This window comes from Pseudorca crassidens, chromosome 15, assembly GCF_039906515.1.
Source record: "Pseudorca crassidens isolate mPseCra1 chromosome 15, mPseCra1.hap1, whole genome shotgun sequence".
Lineage (NCBI taxonomy): Eukaryota > Metazoa > Chordata > Mammalia > Artiodactyla > Delphinidae > Pseudorca > Pseudorca crassidens.
Window position 1 is genome coordinate 35,875,979 of NC_090310.1, and position 20,655 is coordinate 35,896,633.

At 43.5% G+C, this 20,655-nt stretch overlaps 1 protein-coding gene across 3 annotated transcripts in view; it reads left to right on the top strand.

The window, feature by feature from the left end:
- Positions 1-301: 301 nt before the first annotated feature.
- CREBBP (CREB binding protein) overlaps positions 302-20,655 on the top strand; it is a 131,432-nt gene continuing 111,078 nt past the window's right edge. For all 3 annotated transcript variants that reach the window (XM_067706815.1, XM_067706817.1, XM_067706816.1), the window contains exon 1: positions 302-541. In XM_067706815.1, coding sequence (XP_067562916.1) covers positions 457-541 — 85 coding nt within the window. In that variant the 5' untranslated portion in view covers positions 302-456. The remainder of the gene's footprint in view (positions 542-20,655) is intronic.

Below are 20,655 nucleotides of genomic sequence, written 5' to 3' on the forward strand. Positions count from 1 at the left end.
GTGGGGCGCGGGGGGGGAGCGAGGCGGAGGCGCGGCGGCGGCACCATGTTCCCGGGTACTGCCTGAGCCGCCCGGCCGGGCGCCGTCGCTGCCAGCCGGGCCCGGGGGCACCGCCGGGCCGCCGGGGCGCCCCCGCCGCGGAGTGTCGCGCTCGGGAGGCGGGCAGGGGATGAGGGGGCCGCGGCCGGCGGCGGCGGCGGCGGCGGCGGCGGCGGCCGGGGGCGGGCGGTGAGCGCTGCGGGGCGCTGTTGCTGTGGCTGAGATTTGGCCGCCGCCTCCCCCACCCGGCCCTGCGCCCTCCCTCTCCCTCGGCGCTCGCTCGCGGCTCGCGGCTCGCGCAGCTCGCGGCTCGCTCCTCTCCCCTCGCAGCCGGTCGGGGCTGGCGCCGACCCCCGCCCCGGAGCCCTCTCCGACCCCGCGGCCCGCGCTCGGGGCTGTTTTCGCGAGCAGGTGAAAATGGCCGAAAACTTGCTGGACGGACCGCCCAACCCCAAACGAGCCAAACTCAGCTCGCCAGGCTTCTCGGCGAATGACAGCACAGGTGAGGAGGGGGCCGGGCCGGGGGTAGGGGCCCTGGGGGGTCGCTGTCAGCCCCACCTGGAGGTGAGTGCCCCTGGGGGACCCGAACTCAGCGGAGGACCGCGCAGCCCCTTCCCCGGGACCCGCGCCGCAGAGGGGGAAGTTTGTCGGAAGACTGTTATGGGGCCCGAGTAGGGCAACACATGCCCGGGTGCGCTCGGATCGCCCGGAGTTGGTGAACCCTCCTCGCGTGGAGACCGAGTGGTACTTCCAGCGAGAAAAAGTAAAGTGGAGCGTGTCTATTCTGCGTGGTGATTCCGTACCCCTCCCTCTGCCGCCGTGTGTCGACACACGCGTGGCTGTCTGGAGGGATGTCAGCGGAGGGTAGGTTTGCTGGTGAGAAAAGAAACTAGTGCAGCCGAAAGGGGACCCGAAGTGTTTTCTGAATTGGTAACACATTCACAAGGCTGCGACCAGAAGACACTCCTAGCAGCAGCCAGCCTGTGAGTTACGACTTAGAAGTTACTTGGAATGTGCTCATTGGGAAAATGCTTAGTAGTTATTTTGAAAACTCTTGTTGCTGGTCACCTAAGTCATTACATTTTTCACAACCCCAAACTTCGTTAGCAAGATGTCATGAAAGTTGCTGTGGAGTGTTTAATTTCACTTGTATGACTTCGGAAGAAAGTTAAATAGCAGATTCATCTGAGCTGCAGTCTCCAAGGGCGCTTGTGTTGTTTTTACCGTGTAGATATATATTAAAAAATTATGTTCAAGAATGTAGGAATTACATTTTTTCCCAAAAAATTTTTTATCAGGGTACTGAATAAATCATTCTTTTAAGCAGCTTCCTTGGAAACTTCCTTAGGTAATCATGTCAGTTACTTAAGAGAAGTATTTTAGTTTTCTGTTCATTTAATAATGCTAGCTTCTTCTGGGCTGGTTCACGGTAGCATTATGAACTAGTTGTATTTCCTCTTTCAGAACTCTCCTTTGCAGTAAAATAAAAACTTGTGCGCTGCTGTGAATGATTTGATTCCCAGCGCAGCTTGCGTTTCTCCACTACGGTCTTGAGTAGCAGCATCTGAAAATCAGTTTATAATGAATGGGTCCAAATTGAATTATATTGCTGCAGCAGTGCCTTCAGATTTGCAGTAGACACAGCTGTTCAGCTTGTGCAAATATTTCTGGGACTGACCGCTAGTGTTTTTATACTAGTGGTCTAAAAATCTATTTCTACTGTTGAAACAAAACTTGAATTTTGTGGCTTCAGTTTTAATACAATTCCTAGACTGTTAGTTAAAGTAGAAGTGAGGGAAACAATTTTTTTTAAAAACAAATCAGTCATAAGAAGATTCTTGTCTGGTTGAAATAAATTTGTTAAACAGTGGGGAGGAATCAGTAAGTCTCACGCTATATAAGTCACTAATAATACTCTTTCTAAAAACTGATAAGGAGTTGAGTTTGATGTTAATTTTGTAAAATTGGCTTATCTGAAGTGAGAAATGTGGGAACAACCAAGATTTAAATACTCTGATTTTACTGCCTGAAAAAAACTTATGATTTTACTGCAGAATAGATCTCCTTTGCTTCATTAATCTTGGCATGTTTGAGTGAAAAATCTTTAATCATATGAAACATAGATCGTACCAGACAAGTTCAGCCTTGAAGCTTGTCCTTTGAAACTGGTAACTTTTGAATGGCTTTGCAGCTTTTCTGTTGTTGAATGAGGTTATTGTAGATTTTGTTTTATGAAGAAGGACAAATTAGTAACATGACACGTAACAAAAAGGCTTGTCCCACTATATACTTTCAGCTGTTTCCAAGATGGTGCCCAAAGGATTGGCTTTTGGGTAGTTCTGTTATTGGACGGTCACATATTTACTTAATGTGCTGCTAATCACAACAAAGTTTATCAGAAAGGATTTTCTATTCTTGACCACTTTTTTCCCCTTTTCCAATTTTGATCCTTGTAAGACATTGGGGCTCTTTTATAAATGTGGAACAAAAAAGTCAGTTTTTAACAGTTCTGTTTAAATAATCCAAAGAATAAGTTCACCATCATATTTATGTTGGGTCCTTGGTTGCACATCATCACCATCACATTATTGTGAGAGGGTCTGTTAGCATGGTAGGCCACAGAAGGGGTCATCATTGAGCATATTAAAAAAGGTAAAACCTTGTCTCCTATAACTACTAGTCTAAAACAGAGATCTTAAGGATGTATATTAAAGCCAATAAAGAACTAAAGCAATTACATTACACTAGTCAAAGGAGTGAAAGCCTTTGGTTAGGTGGAAAAGTGGGGAGAGACCTGGGAATAACATTCTTGAGAGGGACAGCGTCATTTTAGTGAGGGGAGGTGTGTTTTTGGCTTCTAGGATAAAATTGGGCCAGGCAGAGCAAGGTATGTTCCATGCTCATGTGGTAAAATTTGTGGGAGGGGAGCTCTGCATGGGAAGAGCTGAAGGGTTAGGAGGAGAAGGAGGCGGCCTTGGTGGCCTGAGAAACAAAGAGTGACTTGGACTATCACGGTGCAGTGCATTTCTCTGGGGACTGGCCTGTGGAGCCATCAGTGTCAGCTGAGTCCCGGGGCGGGTGTGCGGGAGGGGCAGAATAGTACACCTGATGCTGGGGCGCTTACCAGCCAGGATGCTGCCTGCAGGGCGCTTGTATGTGTGTACACTCCAGTAAGGTAAGGCAGTTACCAGCCAGGATGCTGCCTGCAGGGGGAGTGTGTATGTGCATGCACTCGAGTGAGGTAAGGCGGCATCTCTGATAAATGTCATTGCCACCAGAGACAGATGGGAGAGATCAGTGCAGGCTGGGGAGGTCAGGGAAGGTTTCTGAGGAGAGCATGCAGAGCTGATGCAGAAATAGGGAATGTACCCCAAAGGAAGGTAACAAGAGGAAGAAGGAAAAGCAGTACTTTTCACCCAACCCCAACCTTTCTTCTGGAGTGGCACAGAATTTGATGGTATCAGATGTTGTTGAAGAAGCATTTTCTTGTTTTACATTGAAGGTGTAAACGCTTTTTTACAAATGTCATCTTCCTTTACTTGGCACCCTTTATGAGAAGTAGGATTTTGTGTTACCAGTGTGTGTTTTGGAAACTTTTTTATTTAATATATCCAAATTAAACCAGCATATTAGTGTCTTTCAGCAGCAGGGATTCATGATTTAACAGCGCGGAACAAATAAATATCTAGGCAAGCAGTAGACCTTTTTTGGTCAGCTTTATTGAAGCCAAATTTATGTTCAACAGATATACTATAAAAAAGTTTTGTAGGACTGCCTTTTGAAAGTTGAACACAGGTATGTTTCATCCTGTGCTGTATAAATGTCCCTAAGCAGTTGTGGTTACATTTTATACTGTGAATCCCTTTAAGTGCAAGAGAAAACTATATTTAAAGAAACTTGGTGTAAATACTGTTACCAACCGAAATACCTTTTACGGCAAAATGATGACCTTTTAGGTTTACATATCGGAGTGCTTTTCTCCCCATCATCTCAGTTTGGTCCTCACAGCAACCTGTGAGGCAGGAAGGGAAGATACTGTTCCTGCCAATTCCAGTTGAGGAACCAGACTTAAGAGAGGTGATCTGCCCAAAATAACATAAAGGGTAAAAACCAGAATCAAACCTAGATCGTTAAAGTAAATTGATAAATTCATCTTATAAATCTACATCGATAAACCTGGAATTTACTTCAATCATGGACCCGGGAGACTACAGTACTTAGCAAGTTTCAGTAGCATAACTCCAGCAAGTGAATTAAGTCCCTGTAGCGAAAGTTTGTCAGCAGCTAAGTTTCAGTAGCATAACTCCAGCAAGTGAATTAAGTCCCTGTAGGGAAGGTTTGTCAGCAGCTATGGAACAGGAGAGTGTTCTTCCTATTAGGGGCCTGGGGTAGGAGCTCCGCCCTCCCTCTCATTCTGGTGCAGCAGGGTGTTATTCAAGGCCTATACTGGTCTTAACGTTCTTGTTTATTGCAGTGGGTAATTGAGGACCAGTTAGGTTATTTCATCTCGTTACTAAGTTCTGGCTAACTAGGAAATGTGAGTTTTTGTAGAGACTTCTAGGGCTTTTCATGACTTGCTTAGCTTTTACTTAGTAGGAGAGTAGGGATTTTTGAATAACTGTGAGAGCGGTGAGAACAGTGGCCTCATTTGAAGTTCCTTGGGGATGGCAGGTAAGTATGAATCCCACCAAGGGAGCCTTCACAGTAGAGCAAAAGATTGAGAATCACTGCTGTTTAAAGCTTGAATTTGATTCTGTAATTCTCAAACATAATTGAGAATGGCTTGTAAAGGGACTTAGGCTTAATCCTACTATTGGAAGTTGATGCTTACATTGTTAGCCTGTATTTTTACAACTTCTGACTTGTGCCATTCTATTGATAGCTGTGTGACAAAGTGGTTATTTGGGGCTACATAAGTGCCAGCTTTGTGTTTTTACTTAATGTGTTTGAGAACAAAATAGTTTAAAATGATTTTGCCAAAGTATACCTTCCCGTGTTAAGATGAAATGTTCCTTATTGTGAGTTTTGAAGATTAGAAAAGCTTGCTTTAAGTCATTTTAGTTCTTGGGGTAACATTAGTCAGGACACTACCTCTTTATCTCATTCAGACCAGCATTTCAAGTATATTCCAAGGGCACGTGAAGAGATGTTGCTCAACAGAGGTTTTGTGCTCACAAGAAATTGGTCATAGCCGAGGCACTTTCTTGCGGGCCCTCCCAGCCTTAGTTTGCTGATGGGCTGTGAGGCTTGGAGAGAGGGGCTTGCAGTTTGCACCATTCCCAAATACATGGGTCAGCAAGCTTTTTCTGTAAAGGGTCAGAGGACATAATTTCAGATTGCAGGCCATAAGGTCTCTGCTGCAGCTAACTCAGTGCTGCCATTTTGGTGTGAAAGCAGCTCTGGACAATGTGTACACGGATGTGTGCAGCTGTGTGCCAGTAAAACTAGAAAAACTCTCATTACAAAAACCGGCAGCCAGGTGGTTTGGCCCTCAGGCTGCAGTTTGTGACCCTGATGTAATGTGGGACTGGTGCTCTGAAGATCCTCAGTTTCCTCATCTGTGAAAAAGAGAGGATGACCATCCCCATCTCCAAGGGTGATGGTGAAGGTGGAATGAGATGCTGTGTGAGAAGTGCCTGGTCTGGAGTGAGTGCTCAGTGCCTGGTGCCAGCACCGTCCTGACAGGGGAGAGTGGGTGCACCCTGGTAGCCACGTTTGCTGATGGTTCTGGAAACAGTAGTAGCCATGTATGCGTGTCCACAAAGGCGCACAAGCAGGCAGATCTTTTTGTAGTGTAGCACATTCAGTATATAGCCAGGAGTTCTTTAATCAATACTGTTTATTTTATTTTATTTTTAATTAATTAATTAATTTATTTATTTTTTTGCGGTACGTGGGCCTCTCACTGTTGTGGCCTCTCCCGTTGCAGAGCACAGGCTCCGGACGCACAGGCTCAACGGCCATGGCTTATGGGCCCAGCCACTCCGCGGCATGTGGGATCTTCCTGGACCGGGGCACGAACCCGTGTCCCCTGCATCGGCAGGCGGACTCTCAACCACTGTGCCTCCAGGGAAGCCCAATACTATTGATTTTTGCCTCCATTTTCAATTGTATTTTTTTGTAGGAACACGATGGCCATGAAATTTTAAAATTGCAAAAACTTAGGCACTATGGTATGTTCTGAAAATTCTTACTAATTTTGAAGTGTATTTCATGGACTGTTTAAGCAGCAAACAAATATGTGATTCTGTTTCTTTACTGTGTATATTACAGTTCAGTCTGAGGTACCCCTTATGCAGTAGCAGTGTACAAAGGATTCTGGTGATGCCTTCAAGTAGCTTAGAACTATGTTGACAAAGATAAGACATAGAGGCAAAACTTGAGAAAAGAATATAAAATGCAGTCAGGTGCCCAAATGCAGGAGTCAGAAAGGGCAATTGAAGAAGGCTTCATTTATTCACCCAGTGTTTACTGAATGCCCCATGTGCATAAGCCCAGGGCTGGGTGTCCAAGTGGAGGTGGCACCTGAGGCAGGGCCTTAGTACTCCTGTTCTGTGGTGCCCCCTGGTCTTCTCTCACTGAGCCAGAGCAAGGAGCCAGGCAGTTGGGGAAGTCTGCTGGGCTTCTGTGCCTTCTGTGCGTGGGGGAAAGCACTCTGGCTACTCAGAGAGTTTCGTCTCCGTGGGTGTGATCTCAGCCCATGGCTTGCCTCTAGTCCTCTCAGGTTGTCCAAGATGGTCTCTTAGAAGCTCTCAGGCTCCTGGCCATGCCCTCTGGTTTCCATTACGTGTGCCCAGTGTTCGCTGAGCCCACTCTGAGGCCTTTCCTTAGTGGCACGTCCCTTATCAGAAGACTGTCCCATGCCTGATGGGCTCCCCTGGCCTGCTGTGGCATCCACAGCTCTTGCATAAATTGGGGGAGGGGATGCCATACTTTCCCAATTCAGTCTAAGCTTAGCTTTCAGGATTGTCACATTGCAGCAAGTCATTGATGCAGGAAGTCAGCGCTTGCACCAGTGTCTGTTGGGGGCTTTTGCGTGTTCACCTTTCTGTGGGGGCTGTGATTTGCTGACAGTAGTGCCGGAAAAGAGCCATGTGCAAGGTTGCCCACCTCGAGCTTTGACTTGAAGAGATGTGAATCACAGATTGGGGTGGGAGGGTATCTTTAGGAAAGGCATGGAAGTAAGCAAAACTGGCTTTTTTTTTTTCCCCAAGTTCTTAGACAATATGCAGAATGTTGCTGACTTTGAAAAATCTGCCTTCAGGGTGTTTTCTTGTTCTAAATTTGGGAAGTGAGGCTATTTTTGAGCTCTTATGTCTAGAAGTCAAATTCCTTTCTTTTAAAACCTTACCCTTAGAAAGACCTTGGATATCATCCCGTGTAACGTTTTCCCCCATGTTTCATTTCCATTAATCAAAAGAATGTTTAGTTGAACCATCACTAAGAATAGTAAAATCTAATGCTGAAGAAATTTTCACTCGGTTAAACCCGACTTTCCTATTTCTAGATGTCCCGTCTGCTGCTCTTTGAAGATCTCTTAATTTGCCAGTCTTTCTAATACACCTGTGTATATAGTAGGTGTTTCTTAATAGTTGTAGCTGTTTAACGGGATTATACAATTCTGTTGTAAAGCAAAAATTTTTTTTTTAGATTTATTTTAATTAATTAATTTATTTTTGGCTGCATTGGGTCACTGTTGCTGTGCACAGGCTTTCTCTAGTTGCGGTAAGCGGGGGCTACTCTTTGTTGCGGTATGCAGGCTTCTCATTGCGGTAGCTTCTCCTGTTGCGCAGCATGGGCTCTAGGCGCGTGGGCTTCAGTAGTTGTGGCTCGCAGGCTCAGTAGTTGTGGTGTCTGGGTTCAGTTGCTCCACGGCATGTGGGATCTTCCTGGACCAGGGCTCGAACCCATCTCCCCTGCATTGACAGGTGGATTCTTAACCACTGCGCCACCAGGGAAGTCCTGCAAAATATTTTTATATTTCAAAAGCTTCCCTTTGCACTGCCCCCAAATATTTTGAATTTTCCTTATAAAAACTGTACCATCTATATGTGTTTTAATTTTGTACTTAGAATAACCAATGAAATAGCAAGAAAAATAAGCTACTGTTTCTTCTGATAGCCTGTAGAATGAGGCTTGAACAATGTTTGAATAAAGTGGATTTTGGTATTTGATAACAAACTGAATGATAACACTCAGGAACTATAGAAATATATCAAATAATTGGGGTTTTCTTTGACAGTTATGGACTGTATGCGTTTGACCCAGTTCCTTTGGATTAAAATATTTTGAGTGTTTGTCACTTGATTAAAAGTAGAACCTTCTAACCATGACTCAGAGTTGAAGGAAATGTCAGAGCTTTTTATACTGGGATACAGGTAGTGAGGAAGGAGCCCTGGCCTCCACTCAGTGGACACTGGATTTCAGCTTCCAGCTCATCAGCTCTGTGCCTTGGGCCAGTGACTTCACATTAGAACTTCGTTGGGGAGGGTGAGTCTCATCTCTAAAAGGGATTTCCCCCCCCCCTAGAATTTTCCATTTCTTCTCACTTTGGTTAGCTTTGCATATTGGACTTCTGTGGTTCCTGGCATGTAGCCGGTTGCAGCGGCTATTATTATTGTATCATTGTGGGAAAGTACTATACATCACCTACCCTTGGGCTGGTGAGGATGGGACTGATGAAGGTGAGGGGTCTGACCCAGAACCAGATCCATGGACGTTTCTTGCTGAGTACACAGGAAGATGTTTCCCCTTCCTGTTCCACGTGGAGCACCAGGGCTGGTGCAGTCTCAGTACCAGCTTGCAAAGGGATGAATTAGAGGCTGAGATTCAGGAATCCCACAAAATGGGTAGGAGTTTGACACACTTTACTCAGTCTGTGTTTGAAGTTAAAAACTGTTCTTTATTGGAAAATTGAAGTCTAAACGGAACTGTGTTTCCCGTATTGTTTCAGAACAGGGACTTGATTTAGGTTAGGACTTAGTGAAAAAGGAAAAGTGAACATGGAGAAGCTATAAAAATGGTCTTTCTTTTTTAGCAAACAGGGGAGAAAATGGCCTTTGAATCACTATCCAGTTTAGTCAGGTTAATTGGTTGAAAGAAAGAGCAGTGAAATTTAATTTCCTCTTTGATTCAGCTACCACTGACCTTGAAAGGAATGGATTCAGCTCCTCCCTGTATTGTGGGGATTTTCTCTTTCTACAGATTCTACAATAGGAAGTTGCTTCAGTTGGAGTTTACTGTTTTTCCAGTCTCCTAGATATTTTAGGTGTGGTGATTTATGGATTTTGCTAGTAAAAATCACCCCATGGCGGACAAAGAATTTTTGCCCCTAACATTAAATCTTATTTACATTTTATTTAATCAGTAATTTTTATTGAAAGCAACAAGGCATAAAGTATTGATAGATTTTTGTGTTATTTTGGTTGTGCCTTTACTACTCTGGGATTGGTTTTTGTTTGAAGAGCACAACCTGCCCAGAGTTGAACTTCTCTTTTAAAGATCTGAGAAAATCATATTCAGTGATTTTTAGCTCACACTGGTGAGCTAAAACTTATTTTAGTGATAATTCAGTGTTTCAGCTCACACTGGTGACTTTCTTAATCTTTGAAAGTTAAGGAAAAATGGGTTCCTTCTCAATGGTAAGAGTGAGTTTGGACATTTCCTTTGTTTGAAATGCTAGTGTTCTCCTGATACTAAGTCCAGCTGAACTTTCTGTGATGATGGCCTGTTCTAGACCCACACTCCCAGTACTGGATCCTCTAGGCTCTTGTGGCTAGTGAGTACTTGAACTATTACTAATGTGAGTCAGGAGCTACATTTTAAATTTTATTTAATTGTAATTAATGTAAATGTTAATAGCCACATGTGGCTATTGGCTGCTGTGTTGGACAGCACAGCCCTGAGTATATTTACTTACCTCATTTGTCTAGAGTGTTCTTTTAAGATATTTATGACCTAAAGGGCAAAGTCCCTTTAAAGGGACCAACTTGTAAAGATGGAAAGCATTTTCAAAAATACTCATTGATTTAGATATAGGATTTTTCAGTCATGTAGAAAATATTTGTTACACTGTGATGTCAGTCCTGGAGATCTAGTGGTGGGGACACAGCAGGTCCAGGGTCTGCCTTCATGGGAGACAGCTATAGTGAGCTGTGACCGAGTACCTTGGAGAGGAGGTCCATGATTGGGGCATAGGACAGAGTCTTTTCTTAAGGGTCTTGGAAGGCCTTCTGGGGGAGGTGACTGAGACCTGAGGATGAACAGGAGTCGGGGTGAGGTGCTATTCCAGGCATAGGGAACAGCATAAACAGCAAGTGTGGAGGTCTGGAGGTATACACTTTTGAGCGTGTAAACTTTTTGCAAAAAGTCAGTTTTGTTTTTGTTTTACATTCAACAGGCTACCATTTAGAGGCAGCGTGGTCTTGCCTCTTAGATGTGGACACTACTGATGTCCTGTGCTGAGAAGTTGGGTGGGCCTGAGCTCTAGTCTCAACTCTACCACTATTTATCTATTCTTTTATTTAACAAATATTAAAACGCTTATATAATACAAATTATTTATATGTGCTTATTATGTATGGGACACTCTTGGGCTGTGGTGATATCAGTGGGGGCCCTGTGTTCTTGGAACTCAGAGTGCAGTGGTGTGGGCAGGCAGTCCAGCAGCCCCACCAATGCCTGTCTATTTGCGAACTGAAATCAGTGTTGTGATGGGAAGGAACCAGATGCTTCAGGCTGGGTGGTCAGGGAAACTTCTTAGAGGAAGGGCACTGGAGCTCATTGTAGGACATACTAGCAGGGGGAGTCAGGCTGGGTGTCTGAAGGCAAGGTAAAGTCATGGAGAGCCTGCAGTGTCTGACCAGGGAGTCCAGACCATCCTTCTAGAGCTTAAAAAACAATACAAAATTTTAGAAGCCCATCACATCCAGGGTAGTTGGAGGAAGTGACTGTGATTTGTTCTCTAGAGGCTATATCATCTTTTTCCAAGGTATATTTTTCCATCTAAGTTCATACCTGCAGGGAGAGTTGACAACTGCTTTCTCTCTTCCCAAACCCTATTTGTGGGAGGGAAAAGACCCCACAAAAAGCAGCTTAAGAATCAGAACTACAGTTGACCCTTGAACGACGTGGGGATTAGGGGCGCCAACCCTCCCTGCAGTCAAAAATCCACATATAACTTGCCCTCTGTATACCGGTTTCTCCATATTCGTGGGACCTCCCTATTTACTATTGAAAAAAAAAATCTATGTATAAGTGGACCTGTGCAGTTCAAACCCTTGTTCAAGGGTCAGCTGTAGTGTTCTTATTTAAGATATTAGGAAATTTTTGTATCAACAGGTAATTCTTCTTTAAAAAGTTTTTTTTTAAATTCTTTTGACTGGATGACGTGTTCATAGGGTTCCAAAAAGTACAAAAGACTTTAGTGAAAAGCCTTCCTTTCCTGTTTACAGAGTCACCCAGTTCCCCTCCCCACAGGCAACTAGTGTTTCTTGTATATCATGCTAGACATATGCTGTGTATGTAACCACAGGCTGTCTCTTTTTACTCCTTCTTCCCAAAGTGACATGTTATATATATTGTTCCACTGTAGGTGCATTTCAGACTGATAAATATCTGAGAGCTGTAGGAAGTATTAATATTTGAAGAGCAGGCTTCATTCTAAAAATCCTTTTTTTTTTAAATGGTAAAATGTTTTGGTGCTGTACTTAAATAAAACAGAATGATTTTTGTGTTTTTTCAACAGTTTGTAAATAGGAAGAATTGAAGTTCTAAAAAGTAATTTCATCTTGAAGAGTATTAGAGGTTTTGTTACTGTCATCATGTTGCACGTCATTGGACCATGGTTCACACCAAAGTTCTGTTTATGGTTTCCCAGCTTCTGGAAAAGATGCTTTAAACCTGTGGTTTTTATTAACCACGTTATTAGTTGACATACAAATGTCTGTAGCTTAACAACCTACTTGTATGCCAAGTACAATAGATAAGGTAAAAATCAATCTCTTGCTTGGTAGGACTTCTAAGAATATTCATGTTAATTCCAGACCTTTTTATTAATTTAGTTAATTAATCTAGATATTGCAGAACACTAAAGGTGACCCAGAAGTCCTTCAGAAGAGGAGTAGCTGAGTCCTTTGCCATTGTAAATCTGGGGAGGGAGAGTGATGGGTATTTAAGATGGAAGATAAGTTTGAGAATCGTTAAATAAAAAGTCAGGATGGAGAACAGAAATGATAATTAGATCCTTTTTAGAGGTAAAAAGATATATACTGGGCTTCCCTGGTGGCGCAGTGGTTGAGAGTCCGCCTGCCGATGCAGGGGACACGGGTTCGTGCTCCGGTCCGGGAAGATCCCAGATGCCGTGGAGCAGCTGGGCCCATGAGCCATGGCCGCTGAGCCTGCGCATCCGGAGCCTGTGCTCCACAATGGGAGAGGCCACAACAGTGAGAGGCCCGCGTACAGCAAAAAAAAAAAAAAAAAAAAAAAAAGATATATACTAATGTGTCCATAGGGTATTTTCAGAAGGAAATCCCTGAAAATTGTTTTCCTTGGGAGTGGGGGGCTGGGGGCTCTCCACTTTCACTTTATAGTCTTCCAAATGCTTTTTTAAAAAACATAAATATATTATTTTTAAAACAAAAAACTGGGCTTCCCTGACGGCACAGCGGTTGAGAGTCTGCCTGCCAATGCAGGGGACGTGGATTCGAGCCCTGGTCCGGGAGGATCCCACATGCCGTGGAGCAGCTGGGCCTGTGTGCCACAACTGCTGAGTCCACGTGCCACAACTAGTGAGCCTGCGCACCACAACTGCTGAGGCCCGCGTGCCTGGAGCCCGTGCTCCGCAACAAGAGAGGCCAGCGCAGTGAGGGGCCCACACTCCACAATGAAGAGTGTCCCCCGCTTGCCACAACTAGGGAAGGCCTGAGTGCAGCAATGAAGACCCAATGCAGCCAAAAATAAATTAAATAAATAAATTTATAAATAAATAATAAATTTAAAAATTAAAAGAAAAACTAGTTTAAAAGTAAATCAGATCCAAAGCAAAACATCTTTACTATTTGTGGTTAGAGGAATCTGTTAAATGGTGAGAACTGGAGTTTTGGTTAATTCCTATTGCAAAACCTTTTAGACCTCTATCAAGAATGATTTGAACAAAGTGTAAATTAACTTAGAGGTGTCGTCCAAAGATGGGAAAATATGATTGTGTGTTAGTGTGGTGTCCAAGCATCACTTCCTTTGTCACAAGCTCTGATTTTTAACAATCTTTTTTTTTTGGAAACATCTTTATTGGAGTATAATTGCTTTACAATGTTGTGTTAGTTTCTGCTGTATAACAAAGTGAATCAGCTATATGTATACATATATCACCTTATCCCCTCCCACTTGCACCTCCCTCACCTCCTCGCTATCCCGCGCCTCTAGGTGGTCACAGAGCACCAAGCTGATCTCCCTGTGCTATGCGGCTGCTTCCCACTAGCTATTTACATTTGGTAGTGTATATATGTCAATGCTACTCCCTCACTTTGTCCCAGCTTACCCTTCCCCCTCCCTGTGTCCTCAAGTCCATTCTCTACATCTGCGTCTTTATTCCTGTCCTGCCCCTAGGTTCATCAGAACCATTTTTGTTTTAGATTCCATATATATGTGTTAGCATATGGTACTTGTTTTCTCTTTCTGACTTACTTCACTCTGTATAACAGACTCTAGGTCCATCCACCTCACTACAAATAACTCAATTTCATTTCTTTTTATGGCTGAGTAATATTCCATTGTATATATGTGCCACATCTTCTTTATCCATTCATCTGTTTATGGATATTTAGGTTGCTTCCATGTCCTGACTATTGTAAATAGTGCTGCAGTGAACATTGTGGTACATGACTCTTTTTGAATTATGGTTTTCTCAGGGTATATGCCCAGTAGTGGGTAACAGAATCCTTTTATTAGAGGTTTCTTCATTGGTGTGCTGGAAGCTACAAGACCTGACAGCCAACTAATGTTTTTTGAAGTACATTGAAATAATGTCAGCTTTCCTGACGCGAGCAACGTGTACCTTACTACTGTGTTGGGTACAAAATATGATATGTAGATTTGTCACATTTCTTTAGGAAAAAAATATTATTTTTGTAAAATCCTTCTTTAAAGTGCTTTTTATTTTCCTGCCTTTTAAGCTCATTTGAATACTAAAAATATTTTAAACTAGTATTGAACCCATTTCAGATTTCATCCTCAAACGTAAACACTCCAACTGGAACCAGGAGCATCTGGAAGCAATTCAGATATTATCACATAGGCTGAAGCTAATCACCTGGGCCTGGACACCCCAGGGGCTGCCTTTTAAAAATCAATTTCTTTAAAAGGAAGTTCACTCACATGGTTCAAAAATCAGAGGACACAGAGCTGTAGAGTGAGAGCCCCCCTCCTTCCCTGTGCTCTCCTCCACGGTTTATCTCTTCAAGCAGACAGCCTATTCTTAGCTCCCTTGCCCCCTTCCTGCCTTCTTCTTACTGGAGGCAGCATACTGTCCACATGGTTACATACCTGTACACAGCAGCACATGGAGAGCTTCCTTATTATCTCTTTCTGTAGTTGCTAGTTTTTTTTTTTTTTTTTAATGTCAGAAATTGGGAGTTAGTATTTATTTATTTATTTATTTATTTATGGCTGTGTTGGGTCTTCGTTTCTGTGCGAGGACTTTCTCCAGTTGCGGCAAGCAGGCCACTCTTCATCGTGGTGCACGGGCCTTTCACTACCGTGGCCTCTCCCATTGCGGAGCACAGGCTCCAGACGCGCAGGCTCAACATTTGTGGCCCACGGGCCTAGCCACTCCGCGGCATGTGGGATCCTCCCAGACCAGGGCCCGAACCCGTGTCCCCTGCATTGGCAGGCAGACTCTGAACCACTGTGCCACCAGGGAAGCCGTGTAGTTGCTAGTTTTGTTATGTGAGATGTGCCATGATTGATTTAATCTGTTTCCAGTCTTGACCCGTCACAAACAGTGCTTTAATGAATAGCTCTGCACAGTTATGTGTATATCTATAGAACAGATTCCTAAAAATGGAATTAATGATTAAAAGGAATATGCATTTGTAATTTTGATCATATCATCAAACTGTCCTCCAAGAGCTTGTGTGTTGGTGGATCCTTAAAGCTTTAAAAGCAGCACACTTAAACCCAGCATAGACATCACTGGATATTTTGTATGTTAGTTATTAATATAGTTGATAAATACTCAAGTTATTCTTCAGCTTGTGATTCTCTGTCATTTTGTACCTCTCAGCTGCTTGTGATTTATCTGTAATCTAATGGCATACTTTTTTTTTTTTTTCCTTTAAGACTTAATTTTCTTAGAGCACTTTCAGGTTCACAGCAAAACTGAAGGGAAGGTACAGAGATTTCCCATCTATACTCCTTGCCCCCACACATGCACAGCCTCCCCATTATCAGCATCCCCCACCAGAGTGGTACATTTGATACGATTGATAAACCTACATTGATGCATCGTAATTATCCCGAGTGCATAGTTTACCTTAGGGTTCACTCTTGGTTTGGTACATTCTGTGTGTTTGGACAAATGTACAATGGCATTTATCCATCATAATATTATCACACAGTATATTTTCACTGCCCTAAAAGTCCCCTGTATTCCTCCTGTATCTCCCCCAGCTTCCTGCCCCCCCCCCAAAAAAGCACACTCCTGGCAATCGTTGATTATTTTTACTGTCTCCGCAGTTTTGCCTTTTCCAGAATGTCATATAATTGAAATCATGTAGTATTTAGTCTTTTCAGATTGCCTTCTTTCACGTAGTAACGTGTATTTCAGGTTCTTCCATGTCTTTTCATGGCCTGATACTCATTTTTTTCTAGTGCTGAATAATATTCCATTGTCTGGATGTTGGTGTACTTTCTGGACTTCATGCATTCATTTTCTGTTGTGGGCTTTCTGATAGCCCACACACTTCCATATGTTGTACACTGACACCTCTGTGTCCAGAAGAAGGTCTTTCCCCTTCTTCCTGACTTGGTGTTGCTGCCTGCCAGCTACAGCTCCCAGCATTTGGGCCAGGGGACCTGGTCTCTGGCTGTCTGCTTTCCTGTACTTACATTGTGGCCAGGTAGTCTGAGGTGGCCCAGCACCTGGGGTTAGGGTGCAGAGGTTGAATCCTAGCTCAGCCCCCACATTCCTCCTCCTCTAGGACTTTTAATTGGGTTGCAGGGTGGCTAGGCAGCGCCTCCCCTTGGTCCTAGTGCCCTTCTCAGCCATGATGGTGGAGAACAGTGAGCCCCTTTCTACTCCAAACCACCTGGTTGCGTTTCGGGGCTGCTGGGTGGTTTATGGTTGGTTTAGTGGTGGTTGCTGCTGTGACAGTACCTTCTTTCCCACTTTTGTCCCAGGAAGGCTTTTCTCCTCCCTTCAGGGCTGAGGGAGGCAGCGTACAAACCACACTTAGGAAACTTTAAATTGTCCTAGCTGTCTGAGAATGGCATCTCCTGGGAACCTCTAAGTGAGTCAGATGAGGATAGGAGGCTGGCTGCAATTCCAGGACTCTCCTGATTTAGGATCCAGTGTGACAGAGAACTTCCACTCAGGACTGTCTTATAATCCTTTTATTCAAGTTTCAAGTGAGCCTAGTCCGCCGTGCACAGAACGAAGGCCTGAGAGCCGGCACTTGCTCCCACTGAGGAAGGCCTGGGAGGAGGTGGGTTGCCCAGCCAACCCCACTTTGACTCTTAAGAAGCAGATAGTGATCTTGAGGAAGGACATATTTTTTTGTTCAGTGTAAAATCATTGTTCAGAATAAAGTAAAACCCCATTCTGTACTAATTTATGTATCTACATAAAAGAAGCCTTAATCACAGAAGGTTTTAGAAAGAATTTGCTTTTAATTGTTTCCTAATAATTGTTGTAAAAAAAATAAAAGATGTCTTTTAGGAACTTGATTAAATGCCTAGATAAAGTTTATTTGTAATGGCATAAATGCCAATAAAACAGTGCCTTTTCTTTTCCTTTAAAAAAAATTTAATTCTTCATTGTTGGAGAGTTGTTCCATTATTTATTTGCATAGTCTCCGAGAATTTTCAAAGCAAAGTAAGCTTTAATTCTAGTAGAATCATCAGATTATTAGGGCTTTACCTTACAGAAAAGATGATTGTTGGCACGAACCCTGTACCAGGCGTAGGGTGCCAGTCCTTGATGTGTGTGTATCGTTCAGTCCTCATAGCAACTTCGGAAGATGGGACAGTGATAGTGATAATAATGACTAATACTTATTGAGCCCTTACTGCATGACAGGCTAAGTGCTGTATACACATTGTGTGATTTAATTCCTTCATCAGTGATCCTAGAGGCAGGTACTATTTTCATTTCCAGTTTAGATCTGAGGAAGCACACATTAGGAGGGAGGAGTGAGTGACAGAGATGGACCTGAATTAAGCTCTGGCAGGGTAATTTTCTCACTACCCCAGACTGTTCTTCCTGTGTTGTCAGTGTCTAATTAGTAATATATTAATAAATGCACTGAAGAGACCTAGAATGGTCTCCAGGTCATCTAAGACTTATAACCCTGTGAAAATGTCTACCATTCTATGGATTCCTCATCTTTAGATGTGAACTTTTTCAGGATGCATTACCCTTTTTGGGTCAAGTTTTTTTGTATACAGTTTTGACTCAGGAATTAAAAATTCTTCTTGTAAAATTTTCCAGGGTTGATAAGTAAAAGTGCTCAGCTTTTGAAAGATTTAAGAGAAGCATTTAGGTAGTCATGGTTATAGTACAAGTAATGCCAAAGAAAATGTAGAGAAATTCTGAAAAAACTTTAAAGAAAGCAGACCTTTTTCACAGGGAATAAGGACTGCAGGTAGAAATAGGGGTGAGTGGGGAAGAGAAGATATCTGTGGGAGGGGAGTTTCATGCTCAGAAGTAGAGAAACATGAACACAAAACAGCATCAAAACTCTTAGGTAGTTTATTTCTAACACTACCATCTCTCGTTCTCCATCATGCCATTTAATCCTTGCATCAACCATAGGATAGAGGGTCATTGATGCTGAGGTGTAGCCAGAGAGTGAAATAGACTTGGCTGGTTTTCTGGAAGATAGAGGCAGCAGGAAAGAGGTGTAAGGAGAAGGATGAGTAGAACAATGTAACATTTCAAGAAAGTTCATTGTTGAATTTTGTTCTTTGTTTCTATTTTAGGAAACTAGTAATAGATGCTAAGATTACTACCTGATATCTTTGGCTAGACAAGTAACTTGTTAAAATTGATATTGTGTATCATCTGTAACTGGCACTCTTCTCTGTAATTCATTCTCTCATTCAGCATGCAGGTGTTTGTTGAGGGCCTTCTATATGCTAAGCATTGTATGGCAGGTGCTGGGTAGACAGGATCCCTGCTTTCAAGGTACTTACAGCCTTGTGAGTTGTAACAAGAAGTTGATCATATGATTTTAAGACTCATTCATTATGTCTGTAGAGTGTGGAAAGTTCATACTTCCGGCCAATACCAGGTGTGATAAACTGGTTTGTACACATTTTGGGAGAAAAATCAGTTCTGCCAATACAGAGAATTTGGGGCTCCAAATGCAATTCAAAAGAGAAAATAAGGTATTATGACAGAAAGAGGAGAATTTAGAAAACCTGAGGGAAGATGTGTTTTCTAGATGGTTTGTTTAGCTGTTGCATTTGAAACAAGTCTTTCAAACAAAACTGTTTTCGGATGTTATTGGCTGGACAGATTGAGTCAGTCACTTGCCTGGTATTTGATTTTGTAAAATGAAAAGCTTTTTTCAGCCTGCTTGATAGTAGTTCATTCCTTGTTTAAGGTGAAATGCTGACTTCTGATCGTGATGCATAAGAATGGGTCTTGCAGCATGTCTGTCAGTGTGTGGTGTGACCATCCCCTGGACCAAGGTCTCTGCGTGTGGTCTAGGAGGGAAAGGTCCCTCGTGGTCGCACGTGATGAAGACCTTCCGTTCCTGAGGCGGGCCAAGTTTGGTTGACTTTCTCCTTCGTAAGCTGCTGCTGTGGGCACCCCATCCTCACCTCAGTGTGATAGAGACTGGGGAGCTCGTAACTTCTTTTCTCAGGTCAGCTTAATTGAAAGGGGCTCTCGGGCAGGTCTCTGTGAGACCTGCCCGAGACCAGGGGAGGGAAGAGGTTCAGCCCCGCCCCCGCCCCAAGTGCCTTCAAACCAAGAAGAGTCATTTGTGGTTCCTCAGGGAGCTGGTGACTGGAGGGTGACTCCCCCAAATGTGTATGTTCTATCTCAAGTTCCTGGATGCAACCAGCAAGCCCCCGAAGAGAGAGAGTTCCTGTTCCCAGCGGTGGCAGTGTGACAGGCTGTCTGCTGTTCGCTGTGTGACAGAGCTCGTCTTCTGCTAAAGGTGAACCCCTGGAAAGTGGGGTGTCCTCGAATCTCGTTCAGCCTCAGCTTTGCTCTCTCCTTGGTCCGTCCCCCAGTGACTTGGTGGAAAGAAAGGAATTTATCTGGGATTGGAAGTGGTGGCGCTCTATCTTGAATTTTAGGAACTTCCGATGATTCAGATTGGTATTACCCAACCTGTGTGTTGGGACACTTGGTGTGTAGAAAGCACAGCTGTGTTATGTTGCAACAGCCTGGCTTTCCTGCTTCGCTCTCTTTTATCAATGTTTTGTTTTGAACTAGAGAACAGGAGAAAGTAATGGTGAGAAAAGGGTGATGGTGTGGGTATGATGGTGATGGTGATGGTATGGATGTGCCTTCCTCAAGCCCTACACAACCGCTTTGTCTGTTAAAAAAGCTATACGTCATATATGTGGTTGTAGACAGGTTCATATGTGTTTGGACTGCACAGGTGAGGACATAGCAGAATTTGTCAACCCTTTCTGAGCCCAAACAGCTGTGAGATGTGCTTGGACTGAAGCAGGATGAGAAAAAGTAGTTAAGGTGGACAAATTGTGGCAGACCAATAAAAACCAAAACCAAAAGTGAACACAAGCAGACATAATGCCTGCTACAGCCGTAAAAGGTGCATGTGCATTTGGACTAGAACAAGACTAAACCATTAAAGAAAATCAGTCAATTGAGAATGGCAGCACGCTGGGTGCATTTTTAAAGGTAAGAAAGTTTTTGTGCAGGATAGAATAAAATAACCAGTATCTGTGGCACAGAGCACTCCTTTCCTGCTTTCGTCGTGTAGCCCTGGGGTACCATTGTCCCTGTTTTACAGTTGAGGGAATTAAGGCACGGAGATTAAGCAGTTTGCCCAAAGACACAGGGCTAATTGATTCAGACAGGATTTGAACTCCTGTGTTCCACTTGCAAGTGTTGTTTTTGCATTTCCATTTCCAATTCCAATTCCTACACTGGACTAGAGACCATGTTCTTCTGCATTTACCTGCTCTTGTCCTGGCCTGTCTGCCCTCTCCTAGGAAAAGTGCTTTGGCAGTCTTGGAAGAGAGTCAGTCAGGGGAGCGTCAGCAGGTTGTTCCAAGCTTTACATGTACAATATTAGTAGCCCAGTCCCTTCTTCTGGTTTATAGTGCTTGACACCTAATTTCCTCCCCAGCAGATAGGGAGGAAACGTGATCTCTATCATAACGGCTTCCATTTTCTAGTTTAAATGAGTTTCATTTTCA